The sequence below is a fragment of the Rhea pennata genome, chromosome 20 (assembly GCF_028389875.1).
Source record: "Rhea pennata isolate bPtePen1 chromosome 20, bPtePen1.pri, whole genome shotgun sequence".
Classification (NCBI taxonomy): Eukaryota; Metazoa; Chordata; class Aves; order Rheiformes; family Rheidae; genus Rhea; species Rhea pennata.
This window is the reverse complement of record NC_084682.1, coordinates 5,123,929-5,146,249: the sequence shown is the minus strand read 5'-3', so window position 1 is coordinate 5,146,249 and position 22,321 is coordinate 5,123,929. Positions and strand designations below refer to the sequence as shown.

Sequence of the window (22,321 nt, the reverse complement as noted above, 5' to 3'; positions counted from 1 at the left end):
TTTGCTAGTATAGATATATCTACTAAGCTTTAAAAGTTTTTAAAAAAATTATTTTTTTAATTCTGATGAGAAAAGAGAGAAGTAAGGAAAAACAGTTTATGTCTACCAAGCAGCAAGGTTCATAAATGATACAGCAAAACCTTTCAAGATTCACTCTCCTTATTTTTTTAGGAATATTTTTAAATAAAGGTTGTTAATCAACATTAAAAAAACTTCTAAATGAGATGCAGAAAAGCCCTACACTTTTAATATACTAAAAAGAGCTTTCTTATTGGAATAAAGCTTGAGATTACAGCCAAGTTCGCTGTCTGCAGCAAGATTTCATCTTTGCAATAACGTTTCTTTTGGCAGAATCACTTTTTTAATAAAATTTTGGGAAATGAAACACCTCTTTCTTTATTTAGTCAGCAACAGGGGACGTCGACCAGGTATTTTATAGCTGATGGCGGCGGGTTGATTTCTAAGCCTCTTCTCCCCTCCCACCTGGCAATGGCGGCCTGGGCGGGGCAGGGGGGGGCCTGCCCCAGCCCCCGGCGGCCCCGGCGCTCGGGGCGCCTGCTCCCCCCCATCAGCACTTTCGTCACTCGCCGATGAGCCGTTAAAAAAACGTCCCCAGGCTCTAGCACCCCTCCCCCCCCCTCCATCCGCCCTCTCGCTGCTTCCGCGCTGGGGAGAGGCGGGGGCAGGCGGCTGCCCGAGCGCCCGGGGCGGGCGGGGAAAGGGGCGCCTCGGCTGAGGGGAATCTGCGGCCGCGGAACGGCAGGCGGCTCCACCCCGCGGCGGCGGCGGGTGCCGGGACAAGATGGCGGCGCCGAGCAAGCAGTGAGTGAGGGCGGCGCTGGGGCTGCGGGGCCGCCTCGGGGCCTCGGGGCTGGGCGGGCCCTGCTGCGCGGGGCAGCAGCTGGGGGGGGGGGGCGGGGGCCGCCGCTCGGCGCTCAGGGCGGGCGCAGACGGGGCCCTGCCTCGGGCCCCCGGGCCTGGCAGAGCCCCCCGCCCGGGCCGGCCCGCCCGCCCGCCGTGTAAGGGGCCTGTCACGCGGGGCCGGCGCCTGAGGCTTTTCCAGCTGGGGAGCTGGTGGTTGTCCGGGCACTCGAGGGGCAGGAGGACCGAGGACCCGGCCCGGCAAGGAAATCGCTTAAGCGGCTTCATTTGCGCTCGGAGCCCTCGGGAGCAGCAGGCCTCGGTAGCCGGTTGGCCCCCTGAGCTCCCTTCCATCGGCTGCCGCGTCTTTGCGGGCCTGGGGCTTCAGTTCCGTGCCTGCTGTTTCTTACAGTTGTTTTGTAAACGTGGCAGAAGTGTTTAGTTTTCCAGAGTTAGTACAGTGCTGCTGTTAAGCTGGGGCTGTCCTTTGGACCAGAGCAGGATGGGTTTACCCTGTAGCCTTGTTATCTGTAGTGGTCTGAATTTAAAGCTATGTTTACTTTAAAAGAATAAAAACAAAAAACAAGAATACAAATGAAAAAGCAGTGATGGCTACTGTTGTTCTAATACAGGGGAGTTTTCACTCTTAAGAAGCAGCAGTCTCTTAGGAGTCCCATGCAGAGTGCTTTGTAGCTGGTACAATCCAAATCTGCAGAATACTTGGGACTGACATGATGCTGGTGTGGCAGGAGCGCAGTTTGGCCTGCTGTCTGCACAGCAGGAGCAAATAAAGCTAGTGGGGGCAGGCTGAAAGCATATGAAAGGAAATAGTTCTTCACAGAGTGTGGAGATAAGCTGGAGACCTCCACAATGCTGTAGATACAGGAAGCTAAATGAGCTCAGGGAGAGGCTGATGGAAGAGAAATTCTTGAAGGCAAAACTGGTGATTACTGAAAATGCCACAGATGTTAGGTGTGTCAGCCCAAGGGTCCTGCATGTGTAGTTATTTGATTTCTATGTATGACATAAGCTGACTGTAAGTTTTTTTACCAGAGCTGTATCTGTGTATTGGTGATTTACAGTCTCGTGGTAAGTATGTGAACTATTTACAGCAGAGGCAAACTTAATTACAGAGGAGTATGTCCTGTAGGCTAAGACTAGGTTAAAGAGTAGTCATTTCTCCTCTCTCTGTGAGAGGAAAAGGCATTATTTAAAAAACTAAGGATGAGAGGGTGTTGCCACCAAATTTAGATGGTAGCATTCAGAAACTTTTGCATAGAAAAAACAGCAATAACATTGAGAGAAGCTGACAAGTATGTGGCAAAGTTGAGTGTGCTGCTACAAATACTGGTCAGGACTATATTTGATAGCATTGTGTTGATGCTGATCTCTTGTTTCTAAAATTGTGAATAGTGGATTTTTGTTTTAGAACACACTGTATTTTTTGTTGTGAATACTATTAAAGGCAATCTTTAATCTTTTTCCCAGATATGGACTTATTTTGCCCCAAAAAATGCAGCAGAAAAATCTTGCTACGAAGAAACTCTCAGTGTTTGCAGATGACTCTGATGAAGAGGTCAGTTAATCAATTTTCTTCTGAAATTTGCCCCATATTCTTGAAAGTATTTTATTTATTACAATTTATTTACAATCCTAATGCTAGCATCAGATTACAGCAACATTATGAAGATATGCATCATCATTTTGATTGTGATTGTGAAATATGATCTATGTTTTCTTTAGTTCAGGTTAAATGGAAGTGATAACTTGATGCTTAGTTACTTTCTGTCAGCTTTTCCCAAAGGTAATTACACATTTGTGGCCATTTCTTTGCAAGTGTTAGCAACATCTCGCTCATAAAGAAATTGTTTAGGTTTGTCACAGGTAAACATGTCTACAAATAGAAACACCAGTAGTGGTTAACTGTTGATTTTAACACCTACACTTTATAAGTGTGTTTTAATATTGATCTTTCCACCCAAATTTGGCAATACTGATTTATTAAGTGGGGACTTACTTTCAACAAAAGCAAAAGTAACTTCAGTGGAGTTTACTGTCCAAGCTGAACAAGTCAAAAGTTTTAAAGAAGAAAAGGAGGGGGGGAAGCCCCCCCCCCCAAAAGCCACCCTTCCCTCAAAAAACAGGCAAGTAGTGAATGTTGCTTGTAATTTTCGTGATACTTGAAATGTGTTATTAGGTCAGAGAATATACAGCCTTTTTATGATCACAAAGTTTATTAATATTGTATGATGTGTGATTATATTACATGATGTTGATAGTGTCCCTTTCCTTAGTTTCCTTAATCTTTTTTTAATACTACCTTCAGAATAAAAAATTTCTACCTGCCCCTGTAGAGGGTGCTGTACACCATAAAAATTACAGTTCTGTATGTACTGCTGTTAGCATGAGGAACATTCAAGAACTGGCTTGGTATATAAGGCTGATTTGTTTACCTTTACACATACCCAGCTTCTAAAATAGACTGTGTTTCAACTTGTATAACCAAACAATTTAAATAGCTTCATAGTTTACAGGTAAAGAGTAGAAACTCAGAACTGTAGAGATGAACTTGCCACATAGATGGAGAACCAATATTACTATTTTTCACAAACTATTATGTTTTTGAACCTATGGTTACTATATTCTGGTTTTTATCCGTCAGGAATTACTGGTGTTAATTTAATCATAAAGTCATTGTGCGCACATTAAACTTTTTCACCAACCCCACCCTCTTCTCTGAAAATAAAGTTAACATATGCTTATAGTCTGGAATTTTAACCTTTTAAGATGTTAACATTTAAAATACTAATATTTTTATAACCTTTGTTAGATAAATGCTATTTTTACTTTAAAGAGTGTTACTGAATGCACTTATGCGTTATCTTGTGTGTGGTTTAAAAAACAATGCTAGTAAGGTGTCAAATAATCTGCCAGTCTCTCACTCCCATTATCAACATAGTTTTTTAGTGTGTTACCTCAGCTTCTGTGAGAAGTAGTTGCTCTTAACTATATTTTGCAGAAAGCATGGGTCATTTGTATGCCAGGTTCCACAGTAGAGTCCAGAATGCTGCTGAAGGTGTCTGAACTCCCTTTATATGATGTATGGTGAGAGAGTGAGGTGCTTCCTAGTAATATTGACTGACCCTGTACACTGAACATGAAGCTGCCTCAGTGCAGCTTACAGGAAGCACACAGGATGTCAGTGTTTAAGTCGCTTCTCTTTCCTCACTTAGCCAGTGCGCTCAGAACTGTCGGGAAATGCCTCATTTGAGCTCATAGTTGGCCCCATGACTCAAAAGAGAGGCTTTCCTTTAAACACAGCTAACAGAGATAGTAGTGGATCCACTGCACTCAGTGGCGGGAGAATTTTCCTTGTCTTTGGCGGTTTGGGATTTGGTGTTCTTTTCTACATTGAGGGACTGAACCCACATGTTTCAAATTCTAAGCACAAGCTTGAAGTAGTCTATTGCCATTAAATACTAAATTATTCTTAAGATGTGTAAGAAATCCATGAGGTAGGACTGGACCCTTCCCAAGTATGGGAGAGTCTTGCTTTTTTTCCATTTTTGCATTTTGTCTTTGGACCAATGAATTTTGACTTCTTTCCAGAAAAATAGAATGGCTAGGAAGCCATTGTTAGCAAGAAGCAGGAATGCCCTTGTAAAATACCCTGTAGCCCAGGGCACTCTCCTGGGAGGTAAGAGGTGTGAATTTGAATTCTTGCAGGCAAAGGGAACACCTGGGTCCAAGTCTCTTACATGCTGGGCAGAGTAGTTATCACCTAGCTCTTCTATTGCTGTGATGAAAAGCACAATCATCACGATGGCCAACAGCAGGGATTCCTTTGTATAGAATTTGTTGATATTTTGTGCAGAATTTAACCTGTTTGACATGCTGTGAATTTATCAAGTTGGCTTTGGGGACCTGAGCAAGAGGGATATCCAGTCTGAATCCTGGTGGAGTTAAGCATGTATTAAGAACTGAACTTCTCATCGTTGTCAGGCATGCAGAAAAACACTGGGTAACTGAGGTACCTGCAGATTGAAAACTTAGAAAGCTGTAAACCTGAGATGCTTCCAGAGTTATCAATTGGATTGCATATTTTCAAATTATAGTTCTGGATCCATTTGAAATTTAAGGGCTTGAGTTAATGGGTCTCTTTCTGAGATCTGGCCCTAAATGCTTTGCTTAAGGCTACACAGCAAGCATATAGCAAAACAGGTTTTTCTGTCCCTCTGCTGCTAGATGCACTTGTTATCTGGAAGTGTGTCCTTTCACATGCAATGAGAGGATAAAAACAAAATCATGATAAAGCATCATTATGAAGCTCTACCACAGCAGAATATTCTGGGGTTTGATTTTGGTATGTGGAAAAAGACCCTTACTCTTTGAAACACTAGATGATTTGCATTATACTCTTCAACTGATTAGCTGTTACCCAAAATACTTTCAATACATGCTGGTGACACTAATGGAGAATGGTGTTTTCTAAAGCTTCAGAGAAATACATAGTGTAAATGTTTCTGTAGTTTCATTGTTAATATTTAAACATGAAAGCAAAATAATGAATTATAATATGATGCTATAAACTAACTTTTAGCTTAGCAGATTAAGGTTTCTTCCTTCCAAAGGATTTGTGAAGGCTGACACATTCACTATCAGTATCTACTCTAAAGACTCTTGGAAGTTGCCATGCGCATCAATATGGTACATACACAGCAAAAAGTAATAATCTCCTAACTGCCTTTATCACATGAGATCACTTTAAAAAAAGGCAAAATTACTTTATTAGTTCAATAATAATTTCAGAGCTTTTCGAGATAAGGAGTAGCATTTGGGAGGGGTTTCATTTCCTGTCTGCTACCTTATCTGTCAGAACTACATCTCAAATGTCTGGAGATTGTATTTTTAACTGAACTCTAATAAAGTTTGTGCTGGGAAATCTACACACCTGACTTGGTCTGTGATTATGTATTAGATACCAAACTTCTGCTCTTTTTTTTTTAATGTTACTATGCATATTTCGTTAAGATACTGCCTCTACGCTTGCTGAAGGAATTTGAAAGGTGTGTGTTTTTATAAAAATTCTGTCTGCTGTGGCTGAGGACATCAGTGAATGCTAGTGACTGGTGAAGATGATCTTTAGGTTAGTTAACAGCAAGCTAAACGTCTGGGATGGCAATTTTCTTGAAATACCATTTTGCCTGGGAAAAAGTAAACAATGCAATTCCAGTTATTTCTAACCCAAATAATTCTGGGGTTTTTTTTTTTTGCCTTCATAGTGAGAAGTAATTGTTACTTTGTTAAAATATTTTGGGGGAGTTGTTACCCCTAGGAAAGCCTATTACAGGGAATATATACTACAGCAACAAATAATGAGATGTTAGAAATAAGTTCCCATTCTGGCTTATTCTCATTTGTGATCTCTCCACTTTCGTCAAAGAAATTATCCTCCCCCCCTTTTTTTTCTATGTATTGCCTTTTCAGAGACAGTTTGTCAGTATTACTATTGTGCTGTTTCATATTCTGTTGTTTAACTGGAATTTAGTTGAAATAGCTCTGGGTAAATTGAGACTCATATTACAGCAGGTAAGATTTCCGTTTCTTTATTTTACCAGAACTATCCAACATATATTCCTGTACCTTGCATGGCAGTCTTTCAAAATTGATTCATTGCTACGGGATGTAATGTGCAGATGAAGAGTTAACTGTGCACACAGCATGATAGGTGCTAAATTCTGGAAAGATGTGTTGGAGTCGATGTGGATAGTTTGGTAGATGTATCAGCTTAGTTTTTAGTGACCATCCAAAAGATAAATGGAGTGTTTAAGAAAATGTGTTTTTTTTTTAAAAAAAAAAAAGACACTGGAAAACAAGGAGAAAACTATATGCTATTGCAGACTCAGATCTTTGTTTTTGCTTGCAGCTTCTTCTGTTCACTTTCAAAAAAGATAAAGCATGGCTTAAGAAGAAGAAGAAAAAAAAAGGAGAGCTAATGAGTAATGATTATGGCCAGAGTTTATGCAAGTTTTCAGACAGAATAAAACTAGATAGACTAGGAGGCTCTTAGAAAAGATTACTGAGGAAAAGAAAGTGGAGAGAAATAACTGAAGTGTATAAAAGCATGAAAGATTTAGAGAAGGTAAAGTGATTTTGCAGTTTACCAGTTTTATCATTCAAAATATGAGTGTTAGGATGTATTATGGAATAACCAAGTAACTGGTTTAATCTAAACAAAAGGAAGGGGTTTTGATGGTTTTTTGTTTGGTTGGTTTGGGATTTTTTTTTTCTCCCACACAATGTATAATTAAATTGTGGAACTCATTGCCACAGGATGCTGTGGTGTGTCCGAAAATGTAGATGGATTCAGAAAGTCATTAGCCAAATTAAGGGATGCATCTTGGTGTCAAACAATGATCCAGGTGTGTCCTCCAGTTCAGGAAGTCCCTAAACTTCTGTTTACTGGAAGCTGTGAGGGTGTGCTGAGGAAAGCTAATTATTCACATGACCTGTTTTTCACATTATTTCTCTTCTGTTAGTGGCCATGGCTAGGATTGCATATGAAATGAGATGAATCTGTTGTCTGGCTTTCTTTTAATGAAGGCTTGAGTCTCATTTATGTTTAGTAATTTTCCATATGTAGCCTTATAGTATGATAATACAAGTTTACAGGTGAGTAAGCCCTAATGAACTGTTGCTGAATATGTGTGTGTGTGTGTGTGTATATATATATATATATATATATATATATATATATATATATATATATGAGAATGTAAGTAGGTTTAACTAAAACTTGCTCATTTTAAGATCACATTTTGATACCAAAATGTCACAAATCCAAGTATCTTGACATGAGCCTGAAGATAACACGAGATTCAGTACACCACACGAGAAGAGTGAAATGGTCTGAACAAAGTCATGTCTCAGCCTTTCTGAGACTTAGCCATGTAGGTCCACAAACTCTGGGTGACATCCATACATATAAAATTATGTAGACATCTACAGTCGAGTACCCTGAACTCCTGCTCAGGGTCAATAGAGATATTGATCCTTCTGGGGCACAACTCATTCTGAAGTAGATATCTAAAATCAGTTAGATGAATTTTGCTCTGGAAGCATCTATTTCTCTTTAATGACAGACAGCATTCAGGATGGCTAATTCAGCATAAATATAAGTTTTTGCTTTTTGAGAACTCATTGGCTATCTGGGCATCTTTCTCTTGCTGATCAAATAATAGTCCAGATTATCCTGCTGTTGCTGTTTGGTCAAATACTCTTCTGCATATCCAGCTAAAACTAGACTGTTGTAGTGAGGGATTAAAACAAACTACATTTAATCTGCCTTGCATCATTAAAACAATTTCATTTCACTTTAAAATGAATTTCTCTGTAAAGAAAGATAACTTATTTAGTATGTCTACTGAGAAACGGCATGTGGAGAGTTCAAAAGTACAGTGTTAAAAGGCAAGGCCATGTAGAATTAAGGCTGTAACTTTCCAGAAACTAGCTTCATTACTGAAAATGGTACTAGTCATAGGTCTAAGACTGTCTGTGATTATGCTGCAAATGGTGTCACATCTGCTGCCCTAGGAATTGCATAACTTAGAGCAGAATTTAGAAGAAATTCCTGCTAAAACCCAAAGCCAGCAACTGGCTTTTTATCAAGAATGGATGAGATGGCTAACAAATCAGAAGACTAAATGTAACACAACTGTTCTTTCAACTAAGCACATTCAAGTCAATCATTTATTACCCTCCTTTTGATATAGTTTCCTAAAAAGAGGTTTAGACAAGTCATTCTCTGACATTTGCCCCTAGTAACATCTTGAACACGCTGCCTAATTTCAAGCAAATTGGACAAGACTAGGCATGTCTAGCTGCAGAACAAAGATCCCACTAATGGCCTGAAGAGAGGAGAGGCAGCATGACCTTAACCCACCTCCTTGCTGTCCCGCAGGCCTGGAGGCAGAGGGCTGGCTGCCTAGCCACCCTGTTCCTGCCATTTAGCTGATAAGCAGATTCCTACATCTTGGCCACTCACATCGCATGCTGCTTCTTAGCAAAGCCAAATGAAAGTTTTTGCGGACATCAGAGGAAATTCAGACTGTTTCAGAGTGTGCATATGGGATAGCACTTGGGATATTGTAGATGGGCTCTTCAGTGAATGTGAGAGGGACCTGCAGATGTGGAAAGGCTGGGATGTTGTGGTAGTGGGAAGGTGGAGGGAGCGTACAAGATAAACTTGTAAGAAAATGAAATTTTTAAGTTGTCTCCTTTGCAGAGTCACCTTTTTAGATGTTTGATTTTGAACTTTAAATTGAGCTTTTTGTAAATAGTTTGCATGTTGTTAGCATGATTTGAATTTACCAGAAATAAGTGAAAAACTTTGTTTACTAGTTTGATTATCTGTTCTTTGCTTGTATCAGAGCAAAGTAAGGAAGTCATTTCAAGAAGCAACTTAGAAGAGATGTAAACCTGCTGGATACAAATAAGGAGGTGGTTCATGTGCTTAAGAACCCTGAAGGAAAACTTGTAAGAGAAAAGAAATGGGAAGGCTCAGTAAAAAACAGTAGTAGATATCAGGCCATTTCAGGCCATTTCTTTTGTTACTTTTTAAAACTTTTTCAGTTGTGAACAAGCTATCTTCCATGATTTTGTAGGGCTGGTGTACTGTCAGGTCTCATTTTTAAGAATTTCTGGATTTGCATGGATTCTATATAGTTTCACAGGATAGGGTTAAAGCATTTTCTTACTCAGAAAATATTAAACTATAAGCTTTGTGCTTCCAAAGAATAGCCTGACTGCAGGGAAACAAAGTATAAGACGGTTTGCTGAGCTTGTAGGGCCTTTAATAAATGGACAGTTGATAAGTAGAAACAATACAAAAGAACAGGAAGTTCTCATCTATCAGAGCTCATAGCACAACAGGAAATTGTCAACCGTAAACCTAGGGAAGGTATTTGTTTTTTGTAAACTTACTGCTGTTCTGGACAAACAAATCACAGGTGGACTTCTTTATAATTTATATACAATAATGAAGATTGTCTATTACTTTCTGTGTTTGCATAATCTTTATAGATCAGTACATTTACTTCTTGTAGGACAAGGAAAACATTCTAAGCAGTGTTTCAAATATTTTGGTGGAATAAAGTTTATTTTGCAAATATAATTGTAGAATTTGTTTTTCTTTTCCTCTTTCATTGAGCCCCTGCTTTCTGGCAGGTGGCAGAGGAGAGGAGATTCCTTACTGTTCATCTGGCTTTCTGCATAGCCACTGTAATAGGGTCTGATAAAGGAATCCTTCAGTGATTTCCTTAATACAAGAAGCAGAGAACCATCTTCCTCCCTAAAAGAGCTGGGAGCGAGTCTGGATCTTCTGTGTAACGCTGATGTGTGCTCTGCTGCCAATTTAAGATAATTGCTTATTCCAAGAGAATCATACTGCTTCCTAGATAGCATTTTTAGAAGAAATCATATGACATAAAATTTACAGTATTTACAATACTTCTAAACATCAGCTACTAAGTCTGAAAGCCACAGGAAAATAAGAGATAATTGAAACTGGGATTCTTGTAGATTGTTTTAAACCAAACAGTCCTTTATCACTTCCCCTAGTCAAGCAGTCAACTAAGTAACTAAATGAGAGGAATATGTCCAACTCAAGTGCACAGAATACAAGAATACAGCAAGCTGCAACCTAATTAATATCTGGGTAAAGGGACAGGTGTAAATATGTTTTTTAATCCTTCTCCCTTTTGAGAAGGAGCAGCTGCCTGCTCAATACAGTGGCAAATTTTAACCACATGGAGTGCTGCCCTCTTGTCAAATCAAGCAGGTAGGATACCTATGATGATAAAGGAAATAGAGACAGATCGTCCAAAGCCATTTAAAAGGAAACTTCATTAATTCTGCTGTTTATGGCAGAACATGTTTTGAGTTTCTGAAATGAACTAGTTAAAAACATCTGAATTGTTTACAGTCTGTCATGTAGAAAATTGTGGAAAAGCACTTGTCTTTTTTTTTTCCTTTGTTGACACATCTGTTAAAATTTCCACAGTGTAAGAAAAAAGAGGTCACGACGCATCATTATTTTCTAAGCACCAAATGAAATGCAGAGCTCTTCTGTTCAGTGGGTCTGTTTGAATTTAGATTGTACTAGGTTTATTTGATTTCAAAAGATCCTAGTTCCTGCTTCCAAGCTTCCTGTTGTTTGGTTTTCTGTTTTAATTTTTATTAATAGTTGGTTACACAATCTTTTTCTTTTTTTAAAAAATGTGATATAGAGCATATTCTATCCAAAGGTACAAAACTTGAGAAGCTTCCAAAATGGAAAAGGATTTTTCCTTCTTATGTGTGCTTGGTAAGATTAAGTGATACCTAATTACATAAACAAGGCTATGAGTCCTGTCATTTATAGTGAGTCTGTTTAGTAAATAGTATTATCTGTTGGTTGGCAGAAGAAAGATATGCAGTCTAATTCAACCCTAAGTAAAAGACTAACTAACTAAAATGTAATTTTAAAGAATGAGTAGAAACCATTCTTCAGCAGTGGATTTTTTCCCTGGGAAAGATTAGTGTTGCTATTTTCTAGCATATTAATTGTGAAAAATTAAAGTTAGACACCAGTGCTTGGGGTACTTGTTGAAATCAGTAGCATTCTTAGTTTTAAAAATACAGTACTAATGGCACAGATCGAACTTAAAATAAACACCGAAATTCTTTTGACTATTGGGTTTTGACTGTGAATACAGTTCTTTCATATGGTTGTCAGTAAAAATATTGGCTCATGACTATTTTATTTCTGGCTAAATTTACATATTAGAAACTGTACATTCTGAACAGCACCTACTTATTTCAGAGAGTAATAGAAATATAATACAAAAAAAAAATTGAATATTTATCCTTCTGTGTTCACAAACATAGTTTCCAGCAGCATTAACAACATTTTTGATATGCAACATGGTAGGAGGATTTGCTTCCAGTTTATGTTAACTTTGGGGTGGAGTTCAGTGCTTTCCCTTTTCCTTTTTTTTCCCCCTTATGTAGCAATAAAAAGGAAGTTTAGTGTTTTTGAGAATGAGTAGGCACATTGCAAGCACTCTTCTCTTACGCATGTTTCAGTCTTGGCCTTAACTGCCAGCAAAAAAATAGATGTTTTGCTTGCCTGTGTGCTAACTTCTTGCACCAATGGACTGACCCTTGCCTAAGTTGAGTGATCTTGTCTTTTCTATCGGTTCTTTGGCAGTGGTTGAAGCAAGTGTTTGGGACAAAACAGTTGTCACAGAACTCCCCATGTCTCTGAGTGTTTCTTGAAAGGAAATTCCTTGTTTTGTGAAATGGCATCAGAATATGTGCAAGTTATTTTGAAGTATACTGTTAGAAAAAAAAATGTTTTTAAACTCAGCACTTTTTTGTAATAAGTATGTATGCTGAGGTATTGCAGTTTTGCTTATTGAAGAAGCTGATTTGTTGTATGCTTATGAATGAACTTTTAGTTTTTCTTGCTTTCAGAAAAATACAGAACTTCAGGACTAGCTGATAAAATGAGACTTTATTTAGATAGCTGTCTAGAAAACAGTTGGTAGAAAAACTAGTGTTAGAAAAATAACATGGGCTATTTCAGTATTATTAACTTTATTTCTGCAATATTTCTATCTTTCAGACATCTGTTGGTGAAAGTCTTCAGAAAGAAGCATTGAAAAAACAAGCAATGAAACAGGTAAGCTGTGACAGGGACTCTTCATGCCTACAGCAAGCTAGGAAATTACTGAATTCATAGCTAATTGGTGGTTTTACCTATATCTGAATGTTTGTCTTCAGGGAGCCAGCTTAGCAGAGGTGTGGGTCTGCACATGTTTTGTTATGGTGACAAAGCTATCAGAAATTCTAGCTAAGAGTAAGAAATTCCAACTCCTGTCCTTTTATTCCTGAGCCTTCAGTTGTGCTGGGATAATGGATGGTGAATCTGCACTGTTAAGGGCTATGAAATAAGCAGGTTGACAGTACAGGCTCACAAGCAGTGGTGTGAACTGAGGATGAAGTGGGCCACAGAGACAGAAAAAATAACCAGCTGGAGTGAGCAAAGCAGAGGAGCTTTCTAATTTGGCTTTGCCAATGATGCCAATGTATGTGGAATTGCCTTTTTTTTTTTAAGGTTTGTTAGATTGATAAAATGTCTTCCTTTCTTAAACTTCCTATATAAATAGTTTTTCATTTAGCTTTATAAATTTTTAATATGTGTCTTTATTAGGAGGCACGTGCTCATCATTATTTTCCAGAAACATAATAATCGGAATCTAAGATACTCTAAATTTGGGGAGGTGAAATGGTAACCATTTCATTTTTCTGTTTTTTTTCGTCCTTTCCTCCCTTATTCTCATTTAGACTAAATTGGAGATCCAGAAGGCTTTGGCTGAAGATGCTACAGTGTATGAATATGACAGTATTTATGATGAAATGCAGCAGCGGAAGAAAGAAAATAATGCCAAAATATTATCAGGAAAAGATGAGAAAAAGGTCCATACCTGAAAATGTATGCTGTCTGTCTTATTTATGTATACTAGGAATAACTATGGTTATTTAATCTTAAACTTTGTCTTAATAAGCCAAACGTATTCTCTACTGGAGCATAGAAGGTTTGTGCTCAAATCCTGTCACATAAGATAGTAATTCATAAGAATTTTGGTAAAACTGTTAGTTTGTTGGATATTTTAAGGTCCTGTTCCAGTGGTATTCTGGAGGGCAGCAGTGCCTCCGTGTTTCCCACTCTATTTAAGGTGTACATAATACTTGTGCATTTCTGAAGAGACTGTGGGATACAGTGGGATGGTAGAATTAGAGCGAATGGGCACTGCTAGTGTACTATTTCTGATTATAAAGGCTTTTGTTATTTGGCCAATGAACATAAACTATTGTTCTCACTCACTAGTGCGCTTACAGGAGGACTGCTGGAAGGCTAAAGTTATTACCTTTCATTGGTGAAATGTGAGCCAGTTTTCACAGCCCAACATCTTGTTTCAAAGCATTGCTGAATTATCCTGACATATTTTCACTATTACTCATTCTATTTCATTTGAAAACGCTTGTCAGGTTATGGCAGATATAAAAGAAAGCATCCCACTCGCTTGCAGTAATAGAAGGGGAAGACTATTACAAGACAGAAGTCAGAGGAGTGGGAAATCAAAAACATTTGATTTCACTCAGCAAAATGCATCCTAATCAAAGCTAGGCTGACTTTTTAATTGAATGCAGCAGCCTCTTTTGTTGTAAAAAGGAAGCATGCCATGATAGTGACTTGAAAGAGGATGACGGTTTAAGATTGCTTTCAAACTCCGTGAGACTAGTGTCTGTTGCTTTTTCTTCTATTGCAAAATTTCTTCTACATTTTTAGCAATCTCAATTTATGTTTTCTCAGCCACCTTAATTGTCTTTCAGCATTATACCATTCCCCCCCATTTATTCTAGCCCAGATACATCCAAAATATCCTCAAAGCAGCTGAGATTAGAAAGAAGGAACAAGAAAAAAGGATGGAAAGAAAAATTCAGAAAGAGCGTGAAATGGAAGGAGGAGAGTTTGCTGACAAAGAGGCCTTTGTGACTTCAGCCTATAAAAAGAAGCTGCAAGAAAGGGCTGAGGAGGAGGAAAGAGAAAGAAGAGAAGCAGCTCTGGAGGGTGAGATTCATGCTGAATCAGTATGACTCCTGCTTAAAAAGAAACATGGTCTTGTATGTGATTTACAGTGTTGTTATCCTAGATTCTCTGAGAGGCTTGAAATAGTTGAAATATCAAAAAGGAATAGATAGCAATCTGTACAGAATCAGATTCTGGCTGTTACTTTTCCTTTGACAGATTATGGAAGGAACAGAGCAAGCTCTTCAATTTGTGTGTCAGTACTATTTGAGGTACTACTTCTAACTTTTGAGGAAGGGTCAGTTGATGAAGGAAGAATATTATGCCTGGAGTCCAACAATGTTTTGCACCTTACTGCAGATGTTCTGTGAAGTGTCTAGAAATAGGCATGAAGGACTAGGACTACGAATGGGTAGTAGAATAAAGAACAAGAGCGAGCAGTTTAATAGACTTGTAATCTGTATTTTCAGCATTCTGCATATAGGATCATAAGATAATTCAGGTTTGAAGGGACCTCCCTCAGAAGGTCATCTATTCCAGAGAGATTGCTCTGGGCTTTTTTTGAAAACCTCTAAGTTGGAAATTGTGCTCTTGATGATACTTTACCACCTGTGAGTAGTGTCTGAGCATTTATGACACAGTTATTCCAACCTTTTTTTTTTTTTTTTTTTTTCCTTAGCATGCCTGGATGTGACCAAACAGAAGGATCTCAGTGGATTTTACAGACATTTTTTAAATCAAAAAGTTGGAGAAGAAGAGATGCCTAAATGCAGCTTCCGTGAAGCCAGGTAGGATGTGATTCCAGAAGGGCTTTGTATACAAAGTTACTTCTGGTTATTTGTGATTCCAAAATCGTTGGAACCCTGCAGAAAGGCAGGAAATACTAAAACACTGGTAGGGCAAGCATAATACTTCATACAGCTGAGTTACTTGGGAAGTGTCTGGTCGTCGGTTGTACAGACTTTACTATAAGACAGAAGCAAGCAGAGCAGGGATGCTGTTTTAAAAGGTAGCGGAGGATAATCTCACTGTTAGTACTGCCTGTTATTATTCTAACCTTGTTTTTATTTTGGGTTACACAGTACTTGGCAATCTGCATTAAGTTAAATAGTTTAATCATGTGAATAACAAAGGTAAAATAAAGGGCATAGAGAGATAAGGTACTCTAAACTTAATCATAGGAAATGATGGAAAAAAGTCCTGGAAAAGATCTGTCCACATTTACAGATGTATGAAATACAAATAAACTTAGTGTTGATTCTGTGGTAAAAGGAAGTTAATGAAATATATAGATGTCCAGTAGGACTATTTTAAAATATATTAATATATGTGCAGTCTCAAACTGATCAGATGAGGCTGAATTATTTATGTAGTTGAGATGTTCTCTAGATAAAGATGTTGACTGGGATATACTTGTTACATGCAGCAAAAATTATTTGAAACAATTAGTTCAGATTAAAACTCACTTGGTAGACTTTAAAACTAGATATCAGAAAGTTGAGTAATTTCACTGTGCTCACACTTCTGAAATATGGGCATTCTGTGTTACCTCTTTTGATGCAAGGATCTGTCACTTCATTGCATATAACAGTGAAAAGTGGTGTAAAAGGTAAAAATTACTGATTGGAAGAAAAGCAGAACAGCTTCCTGAATTCAAGTGGAGAATGTGAAATTTGAGGCCATAATTGTTTGTCATATGAGACTTAAAATATTAGTTAGGACATTTTTCCAAGTGTACAGGTCTACTGTATCCGTTTTCACTAGGGAGCAATATTTGCTTGGTTTCTGTGGCTGTCTGGCAAAGATTGCTACTGACAATTGTTAAATGAATTTTGCTTTTCATGGTTTCTTCTTTTTACTGGTGAAATTTAAGTTTTTCTGTTGCATCTCTTGTAGCTGTAGTGATTGGCCCCCCTGGTTTTCCACTTGCTCGTACAGTTCTTTCAAAGCCACTTCATGAAGATACCGTTTTTGTACTGTATAGAGATCATTTTGGAATGACAGTTTCTTAATCTTGCGAATTATGAAAGTGTTTCTTTTACAAACTGTATATAAAATTAATTTGAAGGAATACAAGTAGTGCCTGTATATAGTGCTCTGAGCTAGGCTTTCAGATGAGCTCAGGTGTATATTTTAATTTTATTCTTTATTATGGCAGGATAATAGAATACAAAAAGAGCACAGTTCAGAATTTAAAATCTCACTTTACATTTCTTGGCCTTAAAATGATCCACTCTTGACTTGTTATTTTAATAAATTGAATTAGTAAAGCAAATGAAGACATAATTATGGAATTCTTCAGTGTAATTTTTAGTCAGTTTTCATGGAATAACCGCACATTCAACAACGCATCAAACATTCAATCTAACCAGATGGTCCACTGGTTCATAAGGAGAATTTACCACAGACTATTACTGAAGCTATGTTATAAGAAAGAAAAGGCATGTGGCATGTGTGATTAAACATATGTTTTCTTCAGTCAGAAAAGAATGAAGAAGCATAACCTTCCTGGCTAATGGCCAAATTGAAATCTATGAATTTGTCCTCCATGGTTCTTGTATTTAATAATCTGTGAGCTGTGGAAAAGATACTAGTTTCTATTTAACCAAAACTGTGAGATCTTCAGAAATACTGGATTAAGAAATCTCCTACTAATAATGGAAGCTATGTTCTTATCTTGTCACCAAAAATAAGACCTGCTTCTCCAAATAATTATTTGACATGCAGAGAGGAATAAACACATAAATCAAAATGTATAGCTTGCCAAAGAGCTAACACTAGAATATGAATCTGTCCTGTCCAACAGAGGCTGCAGATATTTAACCATACTCATTCTTTTAGATAAATTCATCTGCTTGTATTTGTCAACGAACCGGACATACATTTTTTTATACAGATCCTTTGCACTGGACTCCTGGAACTAGAGCCACAGATAGGTTGGCTTTCTTAGACTTTTCAGCAGCATCCATCATTTAGTCTTGCTTAGATCCTGACCAGAAGTCAGCTTCTAGAAATATCTGAAATTTCAGGCTGTGTAATGTTTTTTTTCTTTTTTTAACATAAAAATATAGGATAAAAGAAGAAAAATCTAACAATTATTACGATGAATCCAACAAAAGAAACAAAGGCCTAGATGAAAGACGGAGACTCAAGCCTTCTGCTAAGGAAGAGGATAATCCAGATGCTGACACTGACTTGGGAAGTGATAGTAGTGATGATGATAAGAGACGTAGAAATAGTAAAGTATATTTTAAAGAGAAGGAGAGGCGAGACAGCTCTGTGAGCAGTGAAGAGGAGTCTAAACATCACAAGAGCCGGAAGCATTCCAGGTCACCAGGCTCATCCAGTGAGGAGGATGAGCTGCGCGCAAAAGCACGAACAAATCATCCGAAGAGGGGAGAGAGCAAAACAGGCAGAATGGGAAATGATGAACCATACAGGGAAAAAGATTATGAGAGAAAAGGTAGGACCCAGGAAAAGGATCACCAAAGGGAAAAGGAAGAGCGACATAGATATGGGGATCGTACTAGTAAGGATAACTACAGAAGGAAGGAAGAGCAAGATGATAAACAAAGGGGGAAGGAAAGAAAAGAGAGAGAAGGACATAGAGAATGGAGGAAGGCAAAGGAGAGAGAGGAGAAGAGTTCAGAAAGGGAAAGAGAAAAAGAAAAATTAAGAAATGATAAAGATAGGTACAGTGATAGAGAGAGGGACAGAGCAGAGAAGTACAGAGAAAAGGAAGATCATGTAAAAGAGAGAAAAGAGAAATATGGTAGTGATGAAAAGAAATACAGAGACAGGAGGGAAAGGAGTCCTACATCTTTAGAAGAAGATGGAGAGATTGATCTAGAAAAGCACACAAAGGGAAAAGACAGAGAGGTGGATGATAAGAGCAGCTCCAGCTCTGGAATTTTATTTGGGCCAAAACGTAAAGCTGGAGAGGAAGGAGAGAAAGAAGAGAACGGACAGACACAGAAACCGTCTGAGAACATAAGCAAATTTGCCAAACGGAGCAATGAAGAGACAGTCATGTCAGCAAGGGATCGCTATTTGGCAAGGCAAATGGCACGTGTCAGTACAAAATCTTACATTGAGAAAGAAGAAGATTAATTTCATTGCAGTGGACTAAAGCACTTGGATCTCTCAAACTAAAGAGAAAAGCCACCGCTGCAAGGGCTCTTGTACAGAAGCAAAAGTGTTTCCTAGTTACTTATTCCTGACTCTTCTTTAAAATGTGCTCCATAGTAGAAAAAGTATCTTTTGAAATGGATTAATGGATCACTTCGTATATAACCTCAGTAAATTTATATAGTCAGTGTATTAAATTTGTCTGTTTCTGCCCACCCTTGCCTTTAATACCCTATCCTACATGTGTTTTATTACTCATCTGAAGAATCTGGGACAGTCCTGCAGGTTTGACACACCACTGAGTGAGAACACATCCTCTAGCGAGCCCCTACTTCTCTTACCAGCTGATATTGGCTCTGTTGAAGCAACAGTGTTTTCAGGCCATATCAAAAATTATTGTTGCCCAATGATGCTCTCAAAAATGAGAAATATCTGTAAATGAGAAAAATGCAAGAAAAACAGCCTGAATAATAATCTGGGAAATCTCTACGTATTATGCTGTTTTGTTAGCTAAATGTGTATTAACATATGGATTTGAATATGCGTGTGGGCTTTGGTTTTGGGGACCTGATGTACAGAAATTATTAAAGTATAATATACATACTGGATCCAGTGTGTAGGTATTTTTTTAACGTCTGTGTTATTTTACTGAGAAGAGCTGCATTTTTTTCTGTGAAATGAAGTACATGAATATTTTTCAGGTATGATTGTCATACCTGCTTGTTCTGCTAGAGGTAATATCTTAAATTTGTCAATTCATTTGTTCAAGGGGTCATAAGCAAGCAATAAACTTCTCTCCAAGCTGTATCTTGGCAAACAGGTCATAGTTTTTGGACTATATTGTCAACACTTTTTCCAGTAGTTTTTTTCTGTTTTTTTCTCCCCCCCCCCCCCATAAATGTATCACTTTTCTGCCCCCATATATGGTGAATGAGTATCAAACAGACAAATTCTTAGAAGTACCGTAGAGGTTTTCAACACTTAGGAATCATATTATGGCAGTCCTCTAGTTTCAGAATAGATGCAAAGAAGCATAATAAACAATCAGCTGCTTATGAGGGAAATGGTGTTAAATATTTTCAGACTATTTTACATTCCAAAGATTGAGATTTGTGGATTGTCTACTGTATATGTAACACTTTGTTTTAGAGGTGATAAGATTAATAGCTATTAACAATTTGTTCCCTTTTAAATTAGCTGAGTGAAATAAAAAAGGTTCTGATTTACTAATCCTTTTAATTCTAAAAATTTCTATGGGGCTTTCTCAAACATGGCTTTGATAGCCTAGTTCTTTGAGTGCTCAGTGTTTTCTGCTAGGACTGAAGAAAAGGATTCTCAGTCTTGAAATGTGGCATTTTTAAGAAACTTGTCAAGAAGGCTTATAGTGTGATTAACTTAACTACATAAATTTATAGTAGAAAGAGCAGCTGAGTCAGTTGTGTTCTTGTTTCCTTTTCAGTTAAATGCTGCCAAAACCTCTGGGCTCCTTTTTCATATCATAAAATATATTTCTTGGAGTAGAATTAACCAGAGGTTTTGGTTGGGGATTTTATTCTCCCCCTTCCTTTACGATATGTACTTGCTCTTTTTCTGTGGCAAAATATAAGCTTATGAACAGGATACCTTTAACTAGAAATACTTGTGTTTTGAGTAATCTTCCCTACAATTTTTGATTTTTTTTTTTTCCAAGGTGAAGCCTGAACAAAAAATAAGACTTTTCCACCTTGTCTTTTCATCCTTTATTTTGGCCAAAAAGAGAAAACAGTGTTTGGGCTGATCATCCATTTACAGCAAGTGTAATGCTTTCTAGAGGAGGACTTATGTTTGAAAAATACATTGTTGTCAAAGCTTTGGTTAACTTAAGCAGAGGACAATTAAAGGAGAGAAGGAATATAATGTTTGGGTTCCTTTTTTACATTCAAAATCATCTTTTCTGTCTGTGAGAGCTCGATAATATGAACAGACAGCCTTAATTTTTCTTGATCACAGGTCAGGGTCTAGGCATAGTTTGAATTAATAGTTTTTTATATTGCTAGTAGCAGATGATATGGCAACAAATTTCTGTTATATGCAGATTCAGACTGAAGTGGATTGTACCTGCTTGCATTAGGTTTAAATAATTACTAAAGTCTCCAGCTGTGTTGTCTAAAAAAATATTCAAAATATTTTTTGCATTGATGTCTTGAGAATTTGGCTTTATGACTATATCACCATTAGTTAATTAATATCTCTAATATGTTGTTCATAGATAGGCTAAAATGTCAGTTCAACTAAAGGTAAAACATGCCAGTTCACAAAGACTTGAAATGGAATAAGTTTTATGTGCAAGTTAATTGAGTAATTATGCATTTACTCCAAATGTGGAGGAGTTCGCTTTTGCTCTTCTGCCTAAACAAATGTCATGTATATTGGATCTTCTGTTGAAACAGAATGAAAACAGGGTATTTAGTAGTGGGCCAAGGTTCAAACACCAAAGGAAATACTCTGCTCTTTGTCAAAGAGGCCTTCTTGGTGTAGTAAACTGACTACATGTTCTGGTTTCTCTTGAAATTGAGTTCTATCTTTGTTTTTTAAAGATGGGATCTATTGTAGACCAGTATAAAGATTCCTGTAAGAGAGAGACATGAGACACCTAGAGATGGATTATGAATATTAAATTTATTACAATGACAGTTAACAGTACAAGGCACATACTCATGACTTAGCTTGCAGCACTTGTAACTAAACAGCCACATAAATTAATACAGGTGCATCATGTACAAGTTGGAGGGAATACTTAGTTCTGTACAACTAAAACTCCAGTTTAATTTTTTTAATCTTTGCTTATAAGGCAAACGTTCCTAATTTACTGGTATCGTAAGTTCCCTTTTCACTGTGCAGAATAGAGGGTGGAATTTACTCATGTGGAAGGTGAACTGAAGAGATGAAAGAAATTGTTTGCCTCAAACCCTTTTAATTGCAGTGCAGCCCATTTGGTATCCATATAATTAGCTTTTTGAGAATAGTTATGTTAACAGTATGCCAGCTTATTGAGCCACTTGATAACTATTAGTTATCAATCTGAAATGTTTGAAATATGTAGAAGGAAGAAGAAAGGAATCAACAATAAAAATAAATGAAATCAATTTCTCAATTTTCCAGCCACTGAGCTAAATATACTAAGAAATGAAGTGAGCATATGAACAAGATTTAGAAAACCTCAAAACTAGTGTACTATCAAAAAAAATTAATGGGAACTAATGTGATGTATATACTCAGCTTTTGCAGAATGAAAATATAATGAGATAAAATAGATCCATATAGTAAAAGACCTTTTTAATACACCCCTGGAAGGCTCCCTCCTACCTTTCCTGTGGAGACCACAAATTGGATTATTCTGGTGAAAAGAAAGTAAATATGTATCATTGCTAGTGATCTTTTGGACTGCAAATTTCTAATTTTTTTTTCTGTGACTATGCATGTCTGCATTGTTTTTTACATCTTGAAAGGATTTATAACACATCTGCCACTTTCAATACATCTTTAGGAAAATTCCTTATCTCATTTTTTTTGGTCTGAGAAATTCAAGCAGAGCAAACTTGCTTTGTTTTACACTGTGACTGTAACAGTGCTTATATTAAGATCGTGGCTTCTTGGCTGACTTCTGTTCCGTCAGTGGCATTTCCTGGGCAGTTACTCAGCATTCTGTGTTAAAACCAC

At 37.6% G+C, this 22,321-nt stretch overlaps 1 protein-coding gene across 2 annotated transcripts; it reads left to right on the top strand.

The window, feature by feature from the left end:
* The first annotated feature begins 736 nt into the window (after positions 1-736).
* Positions 737-19,230, top strand: NSRP1 (nuclear speckle splicing regulatory protein 1). Of its 2 annotated transcripts, XM_062592340.1 has the most exons (7): positions 737-822; positions 2,350-2,437; positions 12,527-12,583; positions 13,249-13,380; positions 14,329-14,536; positions 15,174-15,282; positions 17,566-19,230. In XM_062592340.1, the coding sequence occupies exons 1-7, from the start codon at positions 803-805 to the stop codon at positions 18,602-18,604; spliced, it is 1,653 nt and encodes a 550-aa protein (XP_062448324.1). In that variant the 5' UTR covers positions 737-802; the 3' UTR covers positions 18,605-19,230. The 2 variants fall into 2 exon arrangements, with proteins under 2 accessions (XP_062448324.1, XP_062448325.1); XM_062592341.1 differs by lacking the exons at positions 737-822; positions 2,350-2,437; positions 12,527-12,583 and having other exon boundaries at positions 13,320-13,396.
* The last annotated feature ends 3,091 nt before the right edge of the window (positions 19,231-22,321 follow it).